The sequence below is a fragment of the Pleurodeles waltl genome, chromosome 4_2, assembly GCF_031143425.1.
Source record: "Pleurodeles waltl isolate 20211129_DDA chromosome 4_2, aPleWal1.hap1.20221129, whole genome shotgun sequence".
In the NCBI taxonomy this organism is placed as follows: domain Eukaryota; kingdom Metazoa; phylum Chordata; class Amphibia; order Caudata; family Salamandridae; genus Pleurodeles; species Pleurodeles waltl.
In genome coordinates, this window is record NC_090443.1 from 107,577,016 (window position 1) to 107,603,535 (window position 26,520).

A 26,520-nucleotide genomic window follows, 5' to 3' on the forward strand; every position below is an offset into this window, starting at 1 on the left:
TAAGGTTTAAATGTCCGAATTCTAAGACTTCAGGAGCCAGATTGCTAGATTGAGCGATGCTGGACTGGGGTGTCTGATCTGTTGTTTGTGTTGTGTTAACAGATCTGGAATGTTTGGTAATTTTATGTGAGGTACTACTGATAAGTCCAACAGTGTTGTGTACCACGGTTGGCGAGCCCAGGTTGGTGCTATGAGTAGTAGTTTGAGTTTGTTTTTACTTAGTTTGTTGACCAGATACGGAATGAGTGGGAGAGGGGGGTAAAAGCGTAAGCAAATATCCCTGACCAACTGATCCATAGTGCATTGCCCTTGGAGGGTGTGGGTACCTGGACGCGAAGTTTTGTCATTTTGCGTTTTTTGTTGCGAATAGGTCTATGTTTGGTGTTCCCCAGTGGAGGAAGTGATCCTGTAGGATCTGGGGATGAATTTCCCATTCGGGAGTTTGCTGGTGACCTCGACTGAGATTGTCGGCTAACTGGTTCTGAATGCCTGGTATGTATTGTGCTATCGGGCGAATGTGATTGCGAATTGCCCAATGCCAAATCTTTTGTGCTAAGAGACAGTTGTGACGAGTGTGTCCCCCGTTGTTTGTTGAGATAATACATTGTTGTCATGTTGTCGGTTTTGACAAGAATGTGTTTGAGGGCTATCAGTGGTTGAAATGCTTTTCATGCTAGAAACACTGCCAACAGTTCTAAATGATTTTTGTGAAGTTGTTTTTGTTGATTGTCCCATTGACCCTGTATGCTGTGTTTGTTGAGGTGTGCTCCCCACCCTATCATGGAAGCATCTGTTGTGATAACAGCATGAGGCACTGGGTCTTGGAATGGCCGCCCTTTGTTTAAATTTATAGGGTTCCACCATTGAAGCTAGAAGTGTGTTTGGCGGTCTAGCAACACTAGATCTTGGAGTTGACCCTGTGCTTGTGTCCATTGTTTTGCTAGGCACTGTTGCGAGGGCCGCATGTGTAATCTTGCATTTGGGACAATGGCTATGCATGAAGACATCATGCCTAGAAGTTTCATTACAAACCTTACTGGGTAGTGTTGGTTTGACTGTATGCTTGATGTTATATTTTGGAACGCTTGGACCCTTTGTGGGCTTGGAGTGGCAATTGCCCTTTGTGTGTTGTAGGAAGTTGGCTCTGTATGCACTATTTCAAAGTAAGGAATAGTATGCACAGAGTCCAAGTGTTCCCCTTAGAGGTAAGATAGTGGCAAAAAGATAATTCTAATGCTCTATTTTGTGGTAGTGTGGTCGAGCAGTAGGCTTATCAAAGGAGTAGTGTTAAGCATTTGTTGTACATACACAAGCAATAAATGAGGAACACACACTCAGACAATTCCAGGCCAATAGGTTTTTGTATAGAAAATGAAAATGTCACTTACCCAGTGTACATCTGTTCGTGGCATCAGTCGCTGGAGATTCACATGTTCTGCATAGCTCGCCATCTGGTGTTGGGTCGGAGTGTTACAAGTTGTTTTCTTCGAAGAAGTCTTTCGAGTCACGGGACCGAGTGACTCCTCCTTCTGTCTCCATTGCGCATGGGCGTCGACTCCATCTTCGATTGTTTTCCCCACAGAGGGTGAGGTAGGAGTTGTGTTGTAGTAATAGTGCCCATGCAATGGAGTGACTAAGTATGTACCTATTTAAGGTTAAAATAATATATATACAAATGTACAAAGTTGAAGCTAACTTCCGAACTGCTACAGGCTCCCGGGGAGGTGGGTGGGCACATGTGAATCTCCAGCGACTGATGCCACGAACAGATGTACACTGGGTAAGTGACATTTTCAGTTCGATGGCATCTGTCGCTGTAGATACACATGTTCTGCATAGACTAGTAAGCAGTTATCTCCCCAAAAGCGGTGGCTCAGCCTGTAGGAATGGAAGTGGTTTGAAATAATGTTCTTAACACGGCTTGACCTACTGTGGCTTGCTGTGCGGATAGCACGTCTACACAGTAGTGCTTGGTGAACGTGTGTGGCGTAGACCATGTGGCTGCCTTACATATTTCTTGCATTGGGATGTTTCCTAGAAAGGCCATGGTAGAACCTTTTTTTCTGGTTGAGTGTGCCCTTGGTGTAATGGGCAGTTGTCGTTTTGCTTTAAGGTAGCAGATTTGGATGCATTTAACTATCCAGCTGGCTATACCTTGTTTTGATATTGGGTTTCCTGCATGAGGTTTTTGGAATGCAATAAATAGTTGTTTAGTCTTTCTGATGTTTTTCTTTCTGTCAATGTAGTACATTAATGCTCTTTTGACATCTAATGTATGTAGTGCCCTCTCTGCTACGGAATCTGGCTGTGGGAAGAACACTGGTAGTTCCACTGTTTGATTTAGGTGGAACGGTGAAATAACCTTTGGTAAAAATTTAGGATTAGTCCTTAGGACAACTATTTTTGTGTAGTTGTATAAAAGGTTCTTGTATTGTAAACGCCTGAATTTCGCTTACTCTTCTTAGAGATGTAATGGCGATGAGAAATGTAACCTTCCAGGTTAGGAACTGTATTTCGCAAGAGTGCATGGGTTCAAAAGGTGGACCCATGAGTCTTGTTAAGACAACATTTAAGTTCCATGAAGGAACGGGTGGTGTTCTTGGTGGTATAATTCTTTTAAGGCCTTCCATGAATGATTTAATGACTGGTATCCTATATAGGGAAGTTGAATAGGTAGTCTGCAGGTATGCAGATATTGCCGCAAGGTGTATTTTAATGGAAGAGAAGGCTAGGTTAGATTTTTCTAAGTGAAGCAAGTAACCCACTACATCCTTTGGAGTTGCGTGTAAAGGTTGGATCTGATTATGATGGCAGTAGCAGACAAACCTCTTCCATTTACTTGCATAGCAGTGCCTAGTGGACGGCCTTCTGGCTTGCTTTAGGACTTCCATACATTCTTGGGTAAGTTGTAAGTGTCCGAATTCTAGGATTTCAGGAGCCAGATTGCTAGATTCAGCGATGCTGGATCTGGATGTCTGATCTGTTGGTTGTGTTGTGTTGTGTTAACAGATCCGGCCTGTTGGGCAATTTGATGTGGGGTACTACTGATAGGTCTAGCAGTGTTGTGTACCAGGGTTGCCTTGCCCAAGTTGGTGCTATTAAAATGAGTTTGAGTTTGTTTTGACTCAATTTGTTTACCAGATAAGGAAGGAGAGGGAGAGGAGGAAAAGCGTAGGCAAATATCCCTGACCAGTTCATCCATAGGGCATTGCCTTGGGACTGCCTGTGTGGGTATCTGGATGCGAAGTTTTGGCATTTTGCGTTCTCTCTTGTTGCAAACAAGTCTATTTGAGGTGTTCCCCAGAGTCTGAAGTAAGTGTTTAGAATTTGGGGGTGAATTTCCCATTCGTGGACTTGTTGGTGATCTCAAGAGAGATTGTCTGCAAGTTGATTCTGGATCCCTGGAATAAACTGCGCTATTAGGCGAATGTGGTTGTGAATTGCCCATCGCCATATCTTCTGTGCTAGAAGGCTCAACTGCGTTGTGTGTCCCCCCCGTTTGTTTAGATAATACATTGTTGTCAGGTTGTCTGTTTTGACAAGAATGTATTTGTGAGTTATAATTGGTTGGAAAGCCCTTAATGCTTGAAAAACTGCTAGCATTTCTAGGTGATTTATATGCAGTTTTGTTTGATGTACGTTCCATTGTCCTTGTATGCTGTGTTGATCGAGGTGTGCTCCCCACCCTGTCATGGAAGCATCTGTTATTACGTATTGTGGCACTGGGTCTTGGAATGGCCGCCCTTTGTTTAACTTTATACTGTTCCACCATAGAAGCGAGAGGTAAGTTTGGCGGTCTATCAACACCAGATCTAGAAGGTGACCCTGTGCTTGTGACCATTGTGATGCTAGGCACTGTTGTAAGGGCCTCATGTGTAGTCTTGCGTTCGGGACAATGGCTATGCATGAAGACATCATGCCTAGGAGTTGTAATATCTTTGCTTGTATTGTTTGTGTTGGATACATGCGCTGTATGATCTTGTTGAAATTTTGAATTCTTTGTGGACTTGGAGTGGCTACTCCTTTTGTTGTGTCTATTATGGCTCCCAGGTATTGTTGTACTTTGCACGGCAAAATGTTGGATTTTGCAAAGTTGACGGTGAAACCTAGTTTGTAGAGGGTTTGTATGATTTGATTTGTGTGTTGTAAGCACTTTGTTAGTGAATTGGTTTTGATTAGCCAGTCGTCTAGATACGGGAATACATGTATTTGCTGCCTTCTGATGTGTGCAGCCACTACTGCTAGACATTTTGTAAAGACTCTTGGTGCGGTTGTTAAACCAAAAGGCAATACTTTGAATTGGTAATGTATTCCTTTGAATACGAACCGTAGGTATTTTCTGTGAGATTGATGTATTGGTATATGGAAATACGCGTCTTTGAGGTCTAAGGTTGTCATGTAGTCCTGTAGTTTTAGCAATGGTAACACCTCTTGTAGCGTGACCATGTGAAAGTGGTCTGATTTGATGTAGGTGTTTAGTATTCTGAGGTCTAGGATTGGTCTCAGTGTTTTGTCCTTTTTTGGTATTAAGAAGTACAGTGAATAGACTCCTTTGTTTGTTTGTGTGTTTGGTACTAATTCGATTGCATTCTTTTGCAATAGTGCTTGAACTTCTATTTCCAGAAGTTCGGAATGTTGTTTTGATAAATTCTGTGCTTTTGGTGGTATGTTTGGAGGGAATTGTAGGAATTCTATGCAATAACCATGTTGGATAATTGCTAAGACCCAAGTGTCTGTAGTTATTTCCTCCCATGCTTTGTAATAATGACCTATTCTTCCCCCCACTGGTGTTGTGTGGAGGGGGTGAGTGACATCTGAGTCACTGCTTGGTTGTAGGGGTTTTGGGGCTTTGAAATTTTCCTCTATTCCTAGGGAATTGCCCTCCTCTGTATTGGCCCCGAAAGCCTCCCCTGTACTGTCCCTGGTAGCTGGACGGTGTTGCCTGCGAGGTGCTGGCTTGTGTGGCCTGACCCCGAAACCCCCCTCTAAAGGGTGTCTTGCGGAAGGTGCTGTAGGTTCCTCTGCGGGGAGTAGTGTGTGCCCATGGCTTTAGCAGTGTCAGTGTCTTTTTTAAGTTTTTCGATTGCCGTGTCCACTTCTGGTCCGAACAGTTGTTTTTCGTTGAATGGCATATTGAGCACTGCCTGCTGTATCTCTGGTTTGAACCCAGACGTTCTTAGCCATGCGTGCCTTCTAATGGTCACAGATGTATTAATTGTTCTTGCAGCTGTGTCTGCTGCGTCCATAGAAGATCGTATCTGGTTATTTGATATGTTCTGTCCTTCCTCAACCACCTGCTTTGCCCTTTTTTGTAGTTCCTTGGGTAGATGCTCGATGAGGTGTTGCATCTCATCCCAATGGGCTCTGTCATAGCGCGCAAGTAGTGCTTGAGAGTTAGCGATGCGCCACTGGTTTGCAGCTTGTACTGCGACTCTTTTCCCAGCTGCATCAAACTTGCGGCTCTCTTTATCTGGGGGTGGTGCATCCCCAGATGTGTGGGAGTTGGCTCTTTTCCGAGCTGCTCCTACTACGATGGAATCTGGTGGCAGCTGTGTGGTGATGAAAACAGGGTCTGTAGGAGGTGCCTTATATTTCTTTTCCACCCTTGGCGTTATTGCCCTACTTTTGACCGGCTCCTTGAAGATTTCCTTTGCGTGCCGAAGCATACCTGGCAGCATAGGCAGGCTTTGGTAGGAGCTGTGGGTGGAGGAGAGGGTGTTGAATAAAAAGTCATCCTCGACTTGTTCTGAGTGGAGGTTTACGTTGTGGAATTGTGCGGCTCTAGCCACCACTTGAGAATATGCTGTGCTGTCTTCTGGTGGTGAGGGCTTTGTTGGATATGCCTCCGGACTGTTGTCCGACACTGGGGCGTCATATAAGTCCCAAGCGTCTTGATCCTGGTCACCTTGGCTCATGGTGGTGTGAGCCGGGGAATGTGACGGAGTTTGCGTTGGTGAGACGTTAATTACAGGTGGAGGAGAGGGTGACGGAGTCACCTTTTTCACCATTTTTGTTTGTGGCGCCTGGTCTGTTTGAAACTCCAGTCTCCTTTTTCTCCTAATAGGGGGAAGGGTGCTTATTTTTCCTGTTCCCTGCTGTATGAAAATACGTTTTTGCGTATGGTCCACTTCGGTGGATTGCAGCTCTTCCTCAAACCTATGCTTTCGCATCTGAGAGGACAGTGATTGCTCCTCTGTATAAGAGCCTGGACCTGGGTCGGTTACGGGTTGTTTCGGCACCGAAACCCTGCCTGTATCTTTTTTCGGCTCCGAGGTGGCTTTTTTCTTTTTTGGAGTCGAAACCTCTCGGCGTCGATCTTCGTCGGTGCCGCTGTCTTGGCGTCGAGCCGTTTCTACACCGCTTTCTCTGTGTCGTTGCTTTTCTCCAGCACTTTCTCGATCCCGAGAAGGCTGCATGCCGGTGTCTCGACCGGAGTCGGACGATCTCGGCACTGTTTGGGCCTTTTTCGGTGCCGATGGTCGGTCACCGAATTTATGGGTGGAGCCATGGCCTGGTGGCAGTGGCGTCCCCTGGGCCTTGTCACTTTTCTTATGTGTTGTTTTCGACGTCTTACTCACGGCTCTTTGATCGTCGAATTCCTCGGAGTCCGATTCGTGGATCGAAAAGGTTTCTTCTTCCTCTTGTTCCTCGAACTCTCGGTGCGCTGTCGGCGTGGACGCCATCTGAAGTCTCCTGGCTCGACGGTCACGGAGTGTCTTTCGGGACCGGAACGCGCGACAGTCCTCGCAAGTCTCCTCACTGTGCTCAGGTGACAGGCACAGGTTACAGACCAAATGTTGGTCTGTATACGGGTATTTGTTGTGGCATTTGGGACAAAAACGGAACGGGGTCCGTTCCATCGGCGTTGTTCGACACGCGGTCGGGCCGACCAGGCCCCGACGGGGGATCGAAAACTACCCCGAAGGGCACCGGAGCGCGTCTATCTTCGATGCGGTGGTGAATCTAACTACGCCGATCCCGAACGCAACAATACTGACGAAAATCTTCCGATATTTACTAACTTTCCGTTCCGAAACTCGGAGCGACAGGAACACGTCCGAACCTGATGGCGGAAAGAAAACAATCGAAGATGGAGTCGACGCCCATGCGCAATGGAGACAGGAGGAGTCACTCGGTCCCGTGACTCGAAAGACTTCTTCGAAGAAAAACAACTTGTAACACTCCGACCCAACACCAGATGGCGAGCTATGCAGAACATGTGTATCTACAGCGACAGATGCCATCGAACATATATTTTCTTAGTTTATTTTAAGAACCACCGGTTCAAGATTTACATGTAATACTTCAAATGAAAGGTATTGCAGGTAGGTACTTTGAATTAGCAAAATAGCATATACAGTTTTCACATAAATCACATATAGCTATTTTAAAACTAGACAGTGCAATTTTCAACAGTTCCTGGGGGAGGTAAGTGTTTATTAGTTTTTGCAGGTAAGTAAACCACCTACGGGGTTCAAGTTTGGGTCCAAGGTAGCCCACCGTTGGGGGTTCAGAGCAACCCCAAAGTTACCACACCTGCAGCTCAGGGCCGGTCAGGTGCAGAGGTCAAAGTGGTGCCCAAAACGCATAGGCTTCAATGGAAAAGGGGGTGCCCCGGTTCCAGTCTGCCAGCAGGTAAGTACCCGTGTCTTCGGAGGGCAGACCAGGGGGGTTTTGTAGGGCACCGGGGGGGACACCAGTCCACACAGAAAGTACACCCTCAGCAGCTTGGGGGCGTCCGGGTGCAGTGTGCAAACACGCATCGGGTTTGTAATTGAAAGCAATGGGAGACCAAGGGGTCTCTTCAGTGATGCAGGCAGGCAAGGGGGGGGCTCCTCGGGGTAGCCACCACCTGGGCAAGTGAGAGGGCCTCTTGGGGGTCACTCATGCACTGGAGTTCGGATCCTTCAGGTCCTGGGGGCTGCTGGTGCAGAGTCTTTACCAGGCGTCGGGATCTGAGGAGCAGGCAGTCGTGGTCAGGGGTAGCCTCGGGATTCCCTCTGCAGGCGTCGCTGTGGGGCTCAGGGGGGGCAACTCTGGCTACTCACGGTCTCGCAGTCGCCAGGGAGTCCTCCCTGAAGTGATTGTTCTCCACAAGTCGAGCCGGGGGCGTCGGGTGCAGAGTAGCAAGTCTCCCGCTTCCGGCGGGAAACGCAAGTTGTTTCAAAGTTGCTTCTTTGTAGCAAAGTCGCAGTCTTGGGTGAACAGAGCCGCTGTCCTCGGGAGTTCTTGGTGCTTCTAGATGCAGGGCAGTCCTCTGAGGCTTCAGAGGTCGCTGGTCCCTGGAGCAGTGTCTTTAGAAGGGGGAAGACAGGCCGGTAGAGCTGGGGCCAAAGCAGTTGGTGTCTCCGTCTTCTCTGCAGGGTTTTTCAGCTTAGCAGTCCTCTTCTTCGGTTGCAGGAATCTTGCTGTGTTCTGAAGCCCCTAAATACTCGATTTAGGGGTGTGTTTAGGTCTGGGAGGGCAGTAGCCAATGGCTACTGTCCTTTAGGGTGGCTACACCCTCTGTGCCTCCTCCCTGAGGGGTGGGGGGGTACATCCCTAATCCTATTGGGGGAATCCTCCATCTGCAAGATGGAGGATTTCTAAAAGTCAGTCACCTCAGCTCAGGACACCTTAGGGGCTGTCCTGACTGGCCAGTGCTGCTCCTTGTTTTTCTCATTATCTCCTCTGGACTTGCCGCCAAAAGTGGGGGCTGTGTCCAGGGGGCGGGCATCTCCACTAGCTGGAGTGCCCTTGGGCATTGTAACACGAAGCCTGAGCCTTTGAAGCTCACTGCTAAGTGTTACAGTTCCTGCAGGGGGAGGTGTGAAGCACCTCCACCCAGAGCACGCTTTTGTTTCTGTCCTCAGAGAGCACAAAGGCCCTCACCACATGGGGTCAGAAACTAGTCTCAGCAGCAGGCTGGCACAGACCAGTCAGTCCTGCACTGAACAATTGGGTAAAATACAGGGGGTATCTCTAAGATGCCCTCTGTGTGCATTTTTTAATAAATCCAACACTGGCATCAGTGTGGGTTTATTATTCTGAGAAGTTTGATACTAAACTTCCCAGTATTCAGTGTAGCCATTATGGAGCTGTGGAGTTCGTTTTTGACAGACTCCCAGCCCATATACTCTTATGGCTACCCTGCACTTACAATGTCTAAGGTTTTGCTTAGACACTGTAGGGGCATAGTGCTCATGCACCTATGCCCTCACCTGTGGTATAGTGCACCCTGCCTTAGGGCTGTAAGGCCTGCTAGAGGGGTGACTTACCTATGTGGTCCTCCTCCAGACAGAGAAAGCTGATAGATGCATCAGGCAAAAGAGTGGCTACTCAAGCTTCCAACCACTGGAGGATTACAAATTCACAAGCACTCCTAGCAAGATACAATGGGGCTCATTGGGACCAGATGGAAGACCTATTACAATATCTTCCACTGGAACATCAAAAAAGCGGGCAACAAAAGGTTGTATAATGGCAGACTATTTCTAATAACGCAATTAGATGTGCTAATGATGCAGCTGATACAGCTGCAAGCAGTCATCACCAGCATAATCATTTGGAGACATGCATGGCTAAGAGCTTCAGGACATAAGCCAGAAATACAGCAAGCTGTATAAAATATGCCTTTTGATAAACAACTTCTATTTGGGCCGAGATTGATACCACAATAGATCAACTTAAAAAGGACTCCAAACATCTAAAGCTGTGGGTGCATTATACACCACACCCACTAGAGGCACTTATCGTAGGCCACAAATTAGAGGTGGTTTCAAACCATCAACCACAGAACCATCCACCACACAACAAAAACAAGAGCCACAATTCTATAACACCGGTTCATTCAGAGACTCTAATCTAGTTATACAGTAAGAGGTAAAACAGCTGCTCCCAGAGGTTCTTCTACCTCAACAAAGCAGCAACTTCTTACAGATCCCTACAGAGCATAAATTTCCTGTGGGAAGAAGACTGGTAAATTTTTACCCACAATAGTACATTACCAAAGATCAATGCATTCTATCAATTATCCAACATGGCTATTGCCTAGAACTCACCTCTATTCCACCAAACATTCCCTCTTGTTCACACAGATTTATTCAGGAACATCTCACTTTATTAAAACAGGAGGTACAATCACTACTACTCAAAGAAGCCATAGAGCTAGTGCCTATATTCCAACAAGGATCCAGAGTATATTCACTATACTTCCTCATACCAAAGAATGATGGTACTCGAAGTCCAATTTTAGATCTCAGACCCCTCAATCTATACATCCTTTCAGAACACTTTCTTATGGTCACTCTACAAGACCTAATTCCCCTATTACAAAAACAGGACTACATGACGGCATTAGACCTCCAGGATGCTCATTTCCACATTCCCATCCATCCAGCACACCGAAAGTATCTAAGATTTGTTATAGCAGGAAAGCAGTACAATTCAAGGTGCTATCATTCGGGTTAACAGCACTGTAAGGAAATGCCTCCTTGGCATGGTTACCCCCTGACTTTTTGCCTTTGCTTATGCCAAGTTATGATTTGAAAGTGTGCTGAGGCCTGCTAATCAGGCCCCAGCACCAGTGTTCTTTCCCTAACCTCTACTTTTGTTTCCACAATTGGCACACCCTGGCATCCAGGTAAGTCCCTTGTAACTGGTACCTCTGGTACCAAGGGCCCTGATGCCAGGGAAGGTCTCTAAGGGCTGCAGCATCTCTTATGCCACCCTGGGGACCCCTCACTCAGCACAGACATGCTGCTTGCCAGCTGGTGTGTGCTAGTGGGGATGAAAAGACTAAGTCGACATGGCACTCCCCTCAGGTTGCCATGCCAACCTCACACTGCCTATGAAATATAGATAAGTCACCCCTCTAGCAGGCCTTACAGCCCTAAGGCAGGGTGCACTGTACCATAGGTGAGGGCATAGGCGCATGAGCACTATGCCCCTACAGTGTCTAAGCAAAACCTTAGACATTGTAAGTGCAGGGTAGCCATAAGAGTATATGGTCTGGGAGTCTGTCATGCACGAACTCCACAGCACCATAATGGAGGAGGCACAAAGAGGGTGTACCCACCCTCAGGGCTAGTAGCCATTAGCTACTAACCCCCAGACCTAAACACGCCCTTAAATTTAGTATTTAAGGGCTCCCCTGAACCTAAAGATTTAGATTCCTGCAACTTACCGAAGAAGAAGACTGCTGAGCTGAAAACCCCTGCAGAAGAAGAAAGGAGACACCAACTGCTTTGGCCTGGAGGAGGAGCATCTCCTGTAGACTGGCTATTTTTCTTGCTGCACTTACCACTATATAGTCAGACGGCAATTGTGCCCTAATATAAACTGGATTGAATAATGCAGGTTTTTAAAAAGTTTTTTTTTAACACTAGGTGTAATGATCCTTGCTTTTACAGGCTCTTTAAAAATGCCTTCAGTACGTCTAAGCAGACCTGGAAGCATAAGGAGACACTGGTACTCTTTGTGAGTGGATGTTAAAGTGTTAAACAATAAAACATCTTCAACAGGATGTAACTGTGTTATGCTACACAGCTGCCCTGGCTATAACCAGATTATAAGCAGTGGTATCTTCAGGGGGGAGATGGCCTTGCTAGGTATAAATCTGGGTCATTAGGGAGAATGGGATCTGTGTCATATCCCATGGGTCTACCTCTTCTGTGTTGAATGTGTAGGTGAAGGTGGTGGGGTCGAAGGAAGAGAAGAAAAATCTGGTGGTGAAGGCTGAGGTTGCTGCATTGCCTTCTGTTTCTTCATCTGTTTAAGATCTTTGAAAAGTGGAAGCCAAGTGTCTAAAGTCACTTGAAAAGTTAGTTTTCTTTTAATTGCTGGAGGAGGAGAGGCTATGATCTTCCAATTTTTGTGTATATTAATTTTTCGCTGTTTAGCATCCATAACCTCTAAAATAGGTTGTATTTCCGATGACTCCCCACTAGCTAGAGTGTACACTACTGGCAGCTTTTGATTTCTAATGTCTAGATATGGAAGGCTTGGCTCAATCCAAAAATATCGGCTCCGAAAGTGCTGTTAACTTTTTTTTAGCTCTGAGGTGGAAAAGTCTGATTTCTGCTCGGTACCAGAACAGACGTGGCAGGCTGTTTGGTGTATGCTGAAAGCACTTTGGTATTTTGTTTCAGTGCCGAACCAGAGGGTTGGTCACGCGAAGGTAATTTTCGGGTCAGACCATGGCCTAAAGGCAGTGGAGGACCTATGCATAAGTCTTTTTAATAATCTTTGGTGTGACTTGGCTGGTGTACTCGCGTATTGCGTTGGTGATCTGGATTGGCTGTCGATATCGGAGTCTCCATCCGAATCTGCAATAGAAACTGCTACACTGCCGTACTACCTCTTGGGCGTGATCCTCTCCGAAAGTGTCTGGTGTGTGTCCTGCCGACTTGGACGCCATCTCCATGCAATGCACCCTTCAGTCCCGAAGAGTCTTTTTGGATCAAAATGATCTACAAGCATCGCAGTTTTCTTCTGTGCACCGGGGACAGGCAGAGATTACACACCAAATGCTGATCGGTGTAGGAAAATTAGACATGAGGACAGAACGGAAGCGGAGTCCATTTCATCAGCCTAACATTGTTCAACTACGACATGTCGAAGTAGGCCCCGAAAGGGCGAGATCACCCCTAGGGGCTTGTAATTGACCCAGGCGACTGCAACCAGATCAACTGTAGGAATGGGAAAACACGATCAAAACTATACCAACGTTTATAGAAAGTTAGAAGATACCGAACTGAGATGTCCCGGGCAAAGAGGAAACACATCGAACCCAACGGCAGAAAGAAAACAATCTAACAAAGTACTCAATGCCCATGCGCACTATCACCAAAAGGAGGAGTAACTCGATCTCTAGACTCGAAAACCTTCTTCGAAGAAAAATAACTTGTAACACTGAGCCAAACACTAGATGGTGGACTTATGCAAAGCATATGTATCTACAGCTACACATGCCATTATATATACACACATGTATCCATCTAAAAATCGGGTTACAACCAACAGCGTGCTCCCATGTAATTAGATTTAGGTTTGTTAACACACTGATCTGTTTGAAATGTATTCTGATTGTTCTGCATTTGTGATTAATGCAGAGATGTGGAACGAAGTCTGATTTATGATTTGATGTAAGCAATGGTCGATATTGTTGGCTTGCAATCCTATGTCGTTTTACAATACAGCAATGTTATCAGATGGCCACCACTTCTCTAAAAGCACTTGTCATATGCACATTATTGTGAAAAAAAATTCTGTTGTCCGTTTCTGAAATTGATACCATGCGCCACGTATAAAGTAATGGCGATTTGTGCACTGACATTGACAAAGTCGAAGTGCCGAAACACGTCCATTTTGAGAGTGGCAAAGCTGCTAAACCATTAACATACCTGAAAATTGTTTACGGAAAAAAAAGTGAACGGGGTGATAGTACAAAAGGTGTTAAAATAATAAAATTATTAGCTTGTAACTTTGTCGATGGGGTAATATAAATTCCATCAAGTTGCACTCTGATTTGAAGCCAATCTTACAAACTATTTTCAGTTTGCGCCATCTACACTAGTAGTGTAGCTCAAAAGTACCAATACGTACCTCCCCCTTCCAATATCGCCACCATTTTGCTCCAGCTGCAGTGCTGGTGGGTCCTTGGGGGAATAGATTAGATCCTGATGCCCAGTCACTGAACTCGAATGTCTCTCAGTTGGAAAGTGCCTTGCATTACTTCTATTTAATGGTGCCTCCCCTATTGACACACTGGTAACTGTTGTGCTGACCTCTCCAGAACGTTCTGAAGTGCCCGAGGATGATCGAAAGTGAGGTTTTACACTGTAAAAAAAAAAATTACAAAATGATAATGTTAAGCATAAGGCAACTAAGGTTACCTTTATTTTCTAAGTTTCTAAAATCTAAATGCTCAGTCTTATGACAAAAAAAAACATACAATATTGCTGTAGCTTCAATTTCAAGTATTTTATTGCTTATACAAAGAATCCAGACATAGTATATAAACTGTTTTAGTCCAACTGCTTGGAAGCAGAGACAACATCTCCCAGAATGCATTGGCAAGGTAAATTAAGCTTCTGAAAGTGAATAATGGTGTTCTTATGACATGGAGCAATGCGACAAAGTACACAGAACATTGCAGGTCTTCGGTAGCAGTAATGTCAACTTCCTATCCTGGACAGAAAAAGTTTGCCTGTCAGTACTTTGGTCCCCTATCAAGGGGTTGAGTAGTGGTGGTGGTAATATTTAGGAGCTTGCAGTGGCATCACTGCAGGAGTCTGTGTCGTGTAATTTAAATTCAGCTGAAAATGTTTAAAGTAAAATAACAAGGAATGGCAAAGCCAAAATGACTCACCTATGCAAGAGCTAAAGGCTTTGTCAATGCTGTGGTTAGCCATGATGTACAGCAGCACTGCTGCTGTGCAGCATGTCTGAAAATTAAAGGAAATAAAAATAGTGCTGTGGAGGGGTCTGCGCATCAGACAACCTTTTATGTTTACTTTCAGCTGTGGTGCACAGCAGCTACGCTAGAGTGCAACATGCCAAAAACACATACAAAGCCAATAAGCTCTCGCACACACGAAACGTATTGGCCAAACTTTTTTTCCTCTTTTTGATGACAGATAAGTAGAAGGCTAGAACTAAAAGACAGACTTCAGAAATCCGTGTCAGACTTCAATATACTATGATGAAATAATGTAGTTCTTCAATATTTTTTTCTAGTTTAACACTTAGTTATAAAGATTCAGGGATTTACTGCTTTCTTGGACACTCCACCCATTTGTGGGCAAAACTAACAAAACATGCAACAAGACATGAGCCTACTGCCGCCAGTTACTCCCAAAAACATAAGCAGGAACCAGACAATCAAATCAGATTGTAATCGTACAGTAATATGCGTTCAGTGAACCAAACATAATGCAGACCCATTTCCTCCATAAATAAATTAGTTGTACAATAAAATATTTTGACTTTTGTGTTTAGAACAATAAATGCAACATATTTCTGAGACATGATAATGTTCTCCATCATACAGCCATCTGATTGGGCCGGGCACATGGATGATGTTTGGCAGTAAACAGCAGTCTGTGGGCAAACAATCAAAATTAGTCTTCGTGAGCTTCTTTCATATCCCCAGGCACAGGAAACACTAACTGAAATCTAGACTTTCAAAATAAGGGCTTGATTAAGAGTTTGGCGATCTTGCCATCACGATCACAGCAGCCATTCATTTGCTGACAACCTTGGCAGGGGCTGGGGAGAAGCAGCTGTCAGAGGGCAGTATAGACGAGGGCACGCAACGCTGTCCACAAAGATGTGCTTTTCCATTGAGTCGACTTACGGGGAGAGAGCCTGCTTCGAGATGGAAGAACTGAAGTAAATGGGGTGCTAGCTCTAGCTCCCCCGTTTCCTTCAGTCTCTGACGTGGACCCCTTTGGCCAGGACCCCCACTTCACAGCAGCAGCATTACACCAAACTCCAAAATACACAGGTAAGTACCTTTTGATTTTTTTTGCCATTGGCCGGACTGGGACTATATGGCCCAGTCTCCAGCAATGGAATGGTACATCTACAAAGTATTTTTACAGGTGTCATGCATATGTGTACCTTTTAGTCAAAATGTACACACCTGCATCAACATATATAAAAATATACCTTGTATTGCTGACCACGCCCCGCTAGGTCACTGCCATCAGGACTACCACACCACTGGGCCAGCAGTAACACTACAATATGGCAGACGGGAAACCATGGACTATGCAGTCTTTTGGGGGCTGCGGCCTTGGTGGTATGGAGGTCTGACCGCCCAACTCTTAATCTGGCCCTATGCCTTAAAGTCCGCTGTGCGTTTCCTTCTTTCGCTGAGATTCCAGAGCTGAGAAATTCAACAGGTGTCACTGGGTACACTTTGCAGTTTTAACCACCAACTTTATGAATCAAAAAATTACACTGAAGTGAAATCATTTATTAGGGTTGTGCATTTCATGAGCTCGTCTAAGGACTGTGTGTGTGTGTGTGTGTGTGTGTGTGTGTGTGTGTGTGTGTGTGTGGGGGGGGGGGGGGGGGGTTCACAATGGGGCAAGTGAAGAATGTGGGTGAAAGGAGCAAAGGTCCTTGTGTGATTATCTTGTGCTCATTTAAAGAGATGCAATACTTTTTTGGTCGAGTCTGCACTATATAAAACTGCAAACAAACAAATGAATTTTAAAAAAAGACTAGGCGGGGAACGGATGAAAGTAGTGAAGGAGCAAGCGGTGAAGGAACAGGGTGGCTGAAAACAGTCACAGGGCAAGTGAAAGAAGGAGCGGCAGACAAAAGCAGCAAGTGGCAAGCGATGGAAGGGGCGAGTTAAAGCTGCAAGGTGAAGCAACAAGAGCAATTAAATAAAACAAAGACCGAGGGTTACCCGCAAGGCGCAAGCAGGGGTAAGACATCAATAAAGACCAATTAATCAGTTTATGCTCCATCCAATGGCCGACCACACATGAAGAGGAAAGGACATTATTAAGAAAAAAAAACACACATCATGGGAGTAAAGACTTAATATACAAGCAATTCCGGACCTAACTACTAGATGGTGGAATAATGCACAGCATCCAAATCCATACAGATTCATGCTGCAAAACTGAGGGTGACTAAGGACAACCAGTGGTGAAGCAATGGACAGGGTAAAAACTATTTAGCAGTATATATATATATATATATATATACACATATATATATATATATATATACATATATATATATATATATATATATATATATTGAAAATGTCACTTACCCAGTGTACATCTGTTCGTGGCATCAGTCGCAGTAGATTCGCATGTTCTGCAATAGCTCGCCATCTGGTGTTGGGCCGGAGTGTTACAAGTTGTTTTTCTTCGAAGAAGTCTTTCGAGTCACGGGACCGAGTGACTCCTCCTTTTGTCTCCATTGCGCATGGGCGTCGACTCCATCTTCGATTGTTTTTCCCCGCAGAGGGTGAGGTAGGAGTTGAATTGTAGTAATAGTGCCCATGCAATGGAGTGACTAAGTATGCACCTATTTAAGGTTGAGATGATACATATAGAAATAATTGAAGGTAACTTCCAAACTGCTACAGGCTCCCGGGGAGGCGGGTGGGCACATGCGAATCTACTGCGACTGATGCCACGAACAGATGTACACTGGGTAAGTGACATTTTCAGTTCGATGGCATCTGTCGCTGTAGATACGCATGTTCTGCATAGACTAGTAAGCAGTTATTTCCCCAGAAGCGGTGGATCAGCCTGTAGGAGTGGAAGTAGTCTGAAATAATGTCCTTAATACGGCTTGACCTACTGTGGCTTGTTGTGCGGATAACACGTCTACACAGTAGTGCTTGGTGAATGTGTGAGGCGTAGACCATGTGGCTGCCTTACATATTTCTTGCATTGGGATGTTTCCTAGAAAGGCCATGGTAGCACCTTTCTTTCTGGTTGAGTGTGCCCTTGGTGTAATGGGCAGCTGTCGTTTAGCTTTAAGGTAGCAGATTTGGATGCATTTAACTATCCATCTGGCTATACCTTGTTTTGAAATTGGGTTTCCTGCGTGAGGTTTTTGAAATGCAATAAAGAGTTGTTTAGTCTTTCTGATGTTTTTTGTTCTGTCAATGTAATACATTAATGCTCTTTTGACATCTAATGTATGTAGTGCCCTTTCAGCTACGGTATCTGGCTGTGGAAAGAACACTGGAAGTTCCACTGTTTGATTTAGATGGAACGGTGAAATAACCTTTGGCAAAGATTTAGGATTGGTCCTTAGGACGACTATTTTTGTGTAGTTGTATAAAAGGTTCCTGTATAGTAAACGCCTGAATCTCGCTTACTCTTCTCAGGGAAGTAATGGCGATGAGAAATGCCACCTTCCAGGTTAGGAACTGTATGTCGCAGGAGTGCATGGGTTCAAAAGGTGGACCCATAAGTCTAGTTAGGACAACATTTAGGTTCCATGAAGGAACAGGTGGTGTTCTTGGTGGTATAATTCTCCTAAGGCCCTCCATGAATGCTTTAATGACTGGTATTTTATATAGGGAAGTTGAATAGGTAGTCTGCAGGTATGCAGATATTGCTGCAAGGTGAATCTTAATGGAAGAGAAAGCTAGGTTAGATTTTTGTAAGTGAAGCAAGTAACCCACTACCTGTTCTGGAGTTGTGTGTAATGGTTGTATTTGATTAATATGGCAGTAGCAAACAAACCTCTTCCATTTACTTGCATAGCAGTGCCTGGTGGATGGCTTTCTTGCTTGTTTTATGACTTCCATACATTCTTGGGTAAGTTGTAAGTGCCCGAATTCTAGGATTTCAGGAGCCAGATTGCTAGATTCAGCGATGCTGGATCTGGGTGTCTGATCTTTTGGTTGTGCTGTGTCAACAGATCTGGCCTGTTGGGCAATTTGATGCAGGGTACCACTGATCGGTCTAGCAGCGTTGTGTACCAGGGTTGCCTTGCCCAAGTTGGTGCTATCAATATGAGTTTGAGTTTGCTTTGACTGAGTTTGTTTACCAGGTAAGGAAGGAGAGGGAGAGGAGGAAAAGCGTAAGCAAATATCCCTGACCAGTTCATCCATAGGGCATTGCCTTGGGATTGTTTGTGTGGGTACCTGGATGCGAAGTTTTGGCATTTTGCGTTCTCCCTTGTCGCAAACAAGTCTATCTGAGGTGTTCCCCAGAGTTTGAAATAAGTGTTCAGAATTTGGGGGTGAATTTCCCATTCGTGGACCTGTTGGTGATCTCGAGAGAGATTGTCTGCGAGTTGATTTTGTATCCCTGGTATAAACTGTGCAATTAGGCGAATTTGGTTGTGAATTGCCCAATGCCAAATTTTTTGTGCTAGCAGGCTTAACTGCGTGGAGTGCGTCCCTCCCTGCTTGTTTAGATAATACATTGTTGTCATGTTGTCTGTTTTGACGAGAATGTATTTGTGAACTATTATTGGTTGGAAAGCTTTTAGTGCTTGAAAAACTGCTAGAAGTTCTAGGTGATTGATATGCAGTTTTGTTTGATGTACGTTCCATTGTCCTTGTATGCTGTGTTGATCGAGGTGTGCTCCCCACCCTGTCATGGAAGCATCTGTTGTTATTACGTATTGTGGCACTGGGTCTTGGAAAGGCCGCCCCTTGTTTAAATTTATGTTGTTCCACCACAGAAGCGAGAGGTAAGTTTGGCGGTCTATTAACACCAGATCTAGAAGGTGACCCTGAGCTTGAGACCACTGTGATGCTAGGCATTGTTGTAAGGGCCTCATGTGCAGTCTTGCGTTTGGGACAATGGCTATGCATGATGACATCATGCCTAGGAGTTGTAATACCATCTTTGCCTGTATCTTTTGTGTTGGATACATGCGTTGTATGATGGTGTTGAAATTTTGAATTCTTTGTGGACTTGGAGTGGCTACTCCCTTTGATGTGTCTATTATGGCTCCCAGGTATTGTTGTACCTTGCGTGGCAGAATTTTGGATTTTGTGAAATTGACGGTGAACCCGAGTTTGAAGAGGGTTTGTATGATCTGATTTGTGTGATTTGAGCACTGTATGAACGAATGGGCCTTGATTAGCCAGTCGTCCAAATATGGGAACACATGTATTTGCTGCCTTCTTATGTGTGCAGCGACTACCGCTAGACATTTGGTAAAGACTCTTGGTGCGGTTGTTAATCCGAAAGGCAGTACCTTGAATTGGTAATGTATTCCTTTGAATACAAACCTTAGGTATTTCCTGTGAGATGGGTGTATTGGTATATGGAAATAAGCATCCTTGAGGTCTAAAGTTGCCATGTAGTCGTGTAGTTTTAGCAATGGCAATACTTCTTGTAGTGTGACCATGTGGAAGTGGTCTGATTTGATGAAAGTGTTCACTACTCTGAGGTCTAGGATTGGTCTCAGCGTTTTGTCCTTCTTTGGTATCAGAAAGTACAGTGAGTAAACTCCTGTGTTTGTGTGTTTGGCACTAATTCAATTGCATTCTTTTGCAATAGTGCCTGCACTTCAATCTCCAGGAGATTGGAATGGTGTGTTGTTAAATTTTGTGCTTTTGGTGGTATGTTTGGAGGGAATTGTAGAAATTCTATGCAATAACCATGTTGGATAATTGCTAGAACCCAAGTGTCTGTAGTGATTTCCTCCCATGCTTTGTAATAATGACCTATTCTTCCCCCCACTGGTGTTGTGTGGAGGGGGTGAGTGACATGTGAGTCATTGTTTAGTAGTAGGGGTTTTGGGGCTTTGAAATCTCCCTCTATTTCTAGGGAATTGCCCTCCTCTATATTGTCCCCGAAAACCTCCTCTATACTGTCCCTGGTAAGTGGACGGTGTTGCTTGTGAGGTGCTGGCTTGTGTGCTTTGACCCCGAAACCCCCCTCGAAAGGGCGTTTTACGGAATGTGCTGTAATTCCCTCTGCTCTGCGGGGAGTAGAGTGCGCCCATGGCTTTGGCAGTGTCCGTATCTTTTTTGAGTTTCTCAATCGCTGTGTCCACTTCTGGACCGAACAGTTCTTTTTCATTAAAAGGCATATTGAGAACTGCTTGTTGAATCTCTGGTTTAAATCCAGACGTTCGGAGCCATGCATGCCGTCTGATAGTTACAGATGTATTAATTGTCCGTGCAGCTGTATCTGCAGCGTCCATGGAGGAAGGTATCTGGTTGTTGGAGATGGTCTGTCCCTCCTCAACCACTTGTTTCGCCCTATTTTGGAAGTCCTTGGGCAGATGTTCAATGAGATGTTGCATCTCGTCCCAGTGGGCTCTGTCATAGCGCGCAAGTAGTGCCTGGGAGTTCGCGATGCGCCACTGGTTTGCAGCTTGTGCTGCGACTCTTTTACCAGCTGCATCGAACTTGCGGCTTTCTTTATCTGGGGGTGGTGCATCTCCAGATGTGTGAGAGTTGGCCCTTTTCCTATCTGCTCCTACAACAACAGAGTCTGGTGGCAGCTGTGTAGTGATGAAAACCGGGTCCGTAGGAGGCAGCTTATACTTCTTTTCCATCCTTGGTGTGATTGCCCTACTTTTGACCGGCTCCTTAAATATGTCTTTTGCGTGCCGGAGCATACCAGGGAGCATAGGCAGGCTTTGGTAGGAGCTGTGGGTGGAGGAGAGTGTGTTGAACAAGAAATCATCCTCGACCTGTTCTGAGTGGAGGCTTACGTTATGAAATTGTGCTGCTCTAGCCACCACCTGAGAGTACGCGGTGCTGTCTTCTGGTGGAGATGGCTTTGTAGGGTAGGCCTCCGGGCTGTTATCTGACACTGGGGCGTCGTATAGGTCCCATGCGTCCTGATCTTGGTCACCCTGGCTCATGGTGGTGTGAGCTGGGGAGTGAGATGGAGTTTGTGCTGGTGAAACGTTAATCACGGGCGGAGGAGAGGGTGGTGGTGTAATTCTTTTAACCACTTTTGGTTGTGGTGCTTGTTCCGTCTGGAACTCCAACCTTCTCTTTCTCCTAATGGGGGGAAGGGTGCTTATTTTTCCTGTCCCCTGCTGAATGAAGATACGCTTTTGCGTATGGTCCACATCAGTTGCTTGTAGCTCTTCCTCAAACCTATGCTTTTGCATTTGGGAGGTTAGCGAGTGCTCTTCTGTATAAGAGCCTGAAGCTGGGTCGCTTGCAGTTTGTTTCGGCGTTGAAACTTTGTCTGCGTGTTTTTTCGGCTCCGAGGTGACTTTTTTCCTTTTCGGGGCCGAAACCTCTCGGCGTCGATCTGTTTCGGTGCCGCTGTCTCGGCGTCGAGCCGTGTCCACACCGGCATCTCGGTGTCGAGGCTTGTCTCCAGCACTTTCTCGGTCCCGAGAAGGCTGCGTGCCGGTGTCTCGACCGGAGTCGGACGATCTCGGCACTGTTTTGGCCTTTTTCGGTGCCGACGGTCGGTCACCGAATTTATGGGTGGAGCCATGGCCTGGTGGCAGTGGCGTCCCCTGGGCCTTGTAAATGTTTCTTTGTGTGGTTTTCGACGTCTTACTCACGGTTTGTGTGTCGTCGAATCCTTCGGAGTCTGAGTCTTGGATCGAGAAGGTACCTTCTTCTTCCTGTTCCTCGAACTCCCGTTGGGCTGTCGGTGCGGACGCCATTTGAAGTCTTCTGGCTCGACGGTCTCGGAGTGTTTTTCGGGACCGGAACGCACGACAGGCCTCGCAGGTGTCTTCGCTGTGCTCAGGTGACAGGCACAGGTTGCAGACCAAGTGTTGGTCTGTGTAGGGGTATTTATTGTGGCATTTGGGGCAGAAACGAAACGGGGTCCGTTCCATCGGCGTTCTTCAGCACGCGGTCGGGCCGACCAGGCCCCGACGGAGGATCGAAAAACTACCCCGAAGGGCACCGGAGCTCTTCGATCTTCGATGCGGTGTGGAATCTAAGTACGCCGATCCCGAACGCAACAATACCGACGAAAATCTTCCGAAATTAGCTAATTTTCCGTTCCGAAACTCGGAGCGACAGGAACACGTCCGAACCCGATGGCGGAAAAAAAAACAATCGAAGATGGAGTCGACGCCCATGCGCAATGGAGACAAAAGGAGGAGTCACTCGGTCCCGTGACTCGAAAGACTTCTTCGAAGAAAAACAACTTGTAACACTCCGGCCCAACACCAGATGGCGAGCTATTGCAGAACATGCGTATCTACAGCGACAGATGCCATCGAACATATTGTTTTAACATAAGATCATCACCATAGCAATGTATGTGCACTAGTATGTGCTGCCTGCAGGCTCGATCTTAAAAGGGTACCCAACACCTTTGCGTAAACAAAATCATCAATAGACAAACTGACAAAATGAGAGGAAAAAAGGTAGAAAAAAAATAAAATAAGAGTTAAGGCGCAAGAGGGAGGAAGCGGCCAGACAATGAAATTCCAACTCAGCTCAGTGTCTTGGGTTACAACAATATGGAATCCGGGAGTAGTGCTTTTTTTTTTTTAAACTGCATTCAAAATGGTGACCTTCAGACATACATGGCAAAATACTGCATTGCAGCTATCACCGTAGAGCGACAGTATGTATTTAACAACTTTATAAAAACCTATTCATTTACATGCCTTTATTTTGGGATCATAAAGCAATACAACGAAAATGTTACCTTCATAAAGTGAAAAGTGACCAGTAACTAGCACTTAGTCTTTAGGAAAGTATGCTATTCAAACAGCAAACACTTATAAACAAGCCATTACCCAGAAAATCAGTTAATCCACCTTTTACTACATTTGTCCACGACTAAGACAACACTTGCAGCTCGCCAAAGAGCTAAACCAAGGTTATGAAAAACAGTAACATTACCACGGTGTCATGCTAAATCGAAACAATTAGTTCAACCCCTTCAGGAAAAACATATCTGACTGGTCGTGAACAAAAACAGCTAATGCAGTCAGCAAATAAAAGGTTAAAGGGCCAATGTATCACCTAAACAATGCCCTAAGGAAATTCCTTTCCAAGGCATGGACTGCCGAAAGGGCAACAAATCCGAAGCGCAAACGAGCCAAACAGTAACAGAATGAGTAGGTTTTCTTAACATGGGTGATGGGCTAACAAAATGATGCTCACTTCACAGGCAGATCAAAGAAGCTCGGACTACCACTCACTCTCCAAGCATGGAGGAGTTCTCTTTGGAGGTTCGAAGGCAGAATCTGTACTTCCCACTGTGACAGGTGATCCACCCTTAGGGGAAGCAGATAAAGCGGGAACTGAGGCAAGAGGAGCTGTAAGGCAAAAAACGGCAGTGTGTTCTGCCAGCGCCCAATAAGTCCACCGGAGGGCTGCCCCAGTGAGTGAAGGAGGGCTGAGCCACCTCCAGGTGAAGACTCCACCAGAAATAAGCCCGTTATCATCGTATGCATGTTAGGAAGGCCCAAAAGACATTGCTAGCCCCAGCACCTTAAAACAAACAGATACTCACGCCAACCAGCATATTCACGTACCACACTGTGGTTGTGCGGTCCATAAAACCCTTAACTGACCAAAAGCAGGTGAAAAGTAAGAAAGCCTTGAAGGCCAAGAAAAAAATCATCAACATGCAGAGAGATGAGTCTTCTAGAGGTCTGTGATGTCATCCAAGAAGCATTCAGGAATCGAAACTGCCATACTAGCTAGTTGAACTTTCCAATTATGGTCCTGCACCTCTAAAAGGGGTCATGAAGTGAGGAATCTTCAGGTTGGAGTATTTACAGAAATAGCACTTTACAATCTCTTTGACTGTGCACACTACGCTTGCTTGGTTAGAAGATTAAAAGAGACTATGAGTGTGTTTGCTACGTTGGGATCATGACTCCTAGTATAAAGAATCAATCACGAAGCTGCTATTCAGGTGTTAACCAAAGTGCTATGCATATTGGCTCAAAACAGTTCTTCAAAGCAGGATGCTCAAAAGTACGTCTTAGACTGGTTTCTTATTTTACAAAGACGAGCTAGTGTGCTGCCTTGCCCCAAACTCATAGGTCATAGTAAGGAATATCTGATTAAATAAAATGCAGGGAATCCTGTTATGGAGTATATAGATCAAAAAACATGAAATAGAAATATATAAAATAGGCATTACTTAAAGGCACTAGACAGATACTTGGCAACCACACTTCAAAACAAAGGGGTTTTGAATTAAAATAAGATAATCTGAGAAATGCCTGTTAACTGAGCTGAAACTAAAAACGCTTATGCATTTATGCACATTAGCAAGCAAGCACATTTATGTTTGTTGCAATGTTTTAGAAGCCCCTATTGTAAGGAGGAGTCTGCTTTTGCATAAACATTTTTCTCAAAAGCATTTCTTTTGCTGTAGATGTGTGTAAAATTAGCATCCAAAGGTATATATTTACATGAGGAATTTATGGTTTACCAGTGTTAAAGCAAAGCTTTTTATTGCTTGCCATTCTGTGGCCATGCTTACTCCACTATGCAGTACAACAAGCCTAAGTAAAAATGTTCAAGTATGGAGCAAAGGCAACACTCTAGAGCTTCCCTCCTACAGTGTGAGATTTCTAACCGCATCTAGCAACCCTACAAGAAAAGCAGAGATGTAGGGCTAGGTAGTGATTAAGAAAACGTGCTACAGGCAGATCAATGGGCAATTAACCACTTTCCTAATATTTGAAAAATTCATAATCACCAAATAAGGTTGCAACTAGACAATCCATAACCTTCAAGCCAATAATAAGAAGCCTCAACCACTATTTCCGAATGTTGAAAATGTGACTTTTTGACAAGATCACCCCGAATTGCCTGGCTCTAGAACTCTGCACACTTCAACCTTGCTTGTGCTCCTCCTTTCAACACAATGAAATTTGCATACTCCCAAATGGCACATTTAACTTGCCTATAAATCTCTAGTATATGGTTCTCAGGGTCCCCAGGTCTGTAATTTAAATGCCACCGATGGGTTGTAGCACCACTGTGCCCCTCACTGCAGTGACAACACACACAACTGCAGCCCTGCCACCAGTAGCCTGGCTGTGCAGGTCAAATTTGACCTATCAAAATAACAGTAGGAAAGTGCCTCTTTTTGACATGATTCCCACACTTTTTGCCTGGTAACTGATGTGAAGTGTACTGGGTTCCTGCTAACCAGGCCCGCAGGCTGAAGTGCTAAAGAGGGCCCCTAAGGGTTGCAGCACAAATTGTGCCACCCTAAGGGACCCTCACCAAGCACATGGCAGGCTGCCATTGCAGGTTGCATGTCTTGGTGCAAACAAAAGCAAAAACATGTTATTCACACATCCCTTTGTGCCTCGTCTCGTAACAGCACGCAATATATTTAAGTCACCCCCACAGCAGGCCCGACAGTCTTAAGGCAATGTGCATATTACATGAGGGAATATATGTTAGAGCAGATGTGCCCCAGCTATGACTGTCGATTCTCAGACATAGTAAGTGAACAGTAAAGCCATTTTAAGTACGTGTTGGACACTAGTCATTACAATGTGTCCAGCTACATGATGGCTTCACTGAAGATAGGGATGTTTGGTATCAAACAACCTGTATTGATAAATCCATCACTGGAATCACAGGGCACCTTAAATGTGTCCCTTGGAAACCTACTAGACTTTGGTGTGCCTACTTACTGGTTTGGGCCATCCTGCCATCCAAGACACGATTCTGGTCCCTTGGGTGAGAGCCTTCTGCTATCAGGAGGCCCAGAACAAAAGCCTGTCTGGAAAGAGGGTGTAACATCCCCCCCCCCTCCCATAGGAGGGCCCGCTGATTAACCTTCCTTAGGCTGCAAGCCTCAAAAGGCTGCTGCCTTTGAAATGCAACTCTGGCTCCCATCACAGGAAAGGAAGCCACCTCCAGTGTCCAGAGTCCACTTGGCAGCTGGACAGACGGGAAAATGAGCTTGTCAGGTAGGCCTGCCACCTCCAAGCTAGTGCCAGGAAGGGTGCACAGTACTCAAGAGTAAGACATTTAAAAGTTTAAGTTAAATGCCTTTAGAGTGAAGAGGTCCAAAAGGCTGCTTTCACTGTAGCAGATTTAACTGTTCGATGGGATATAATTATAAGTTTAATAATTGTCTCTGCTAGGAAACAGCTACAAAAATA

At 45.3% G+C, this 26,520-nt stretch overlaps 1 protein-coding gene across 2 annotated transcripts in view; it reads right to left on the reverse strand.

Annotated features, from left to right (window-relative positions):
- LARP4 (La ribonucleoprotein 4) overlaps positions 1-26,520 on the reverse strand; it is a 339,680-nt gene that overhangs the window by 180,336 nt on the left and 132,824 nt on the right. For both annotated transcript variants that reach the window (XM_069230867.1, XM_069230868.1), the window contains one exon: positions 13,585-13,818. In XM_069230867.1, coding sequence (XP_069086968.1) covers positions 13,585-13,818 — 234 coding nt within the window. The remainder of the gene's footprint in view (positions 1-13,584; positions 13,819-26,520) is intronic.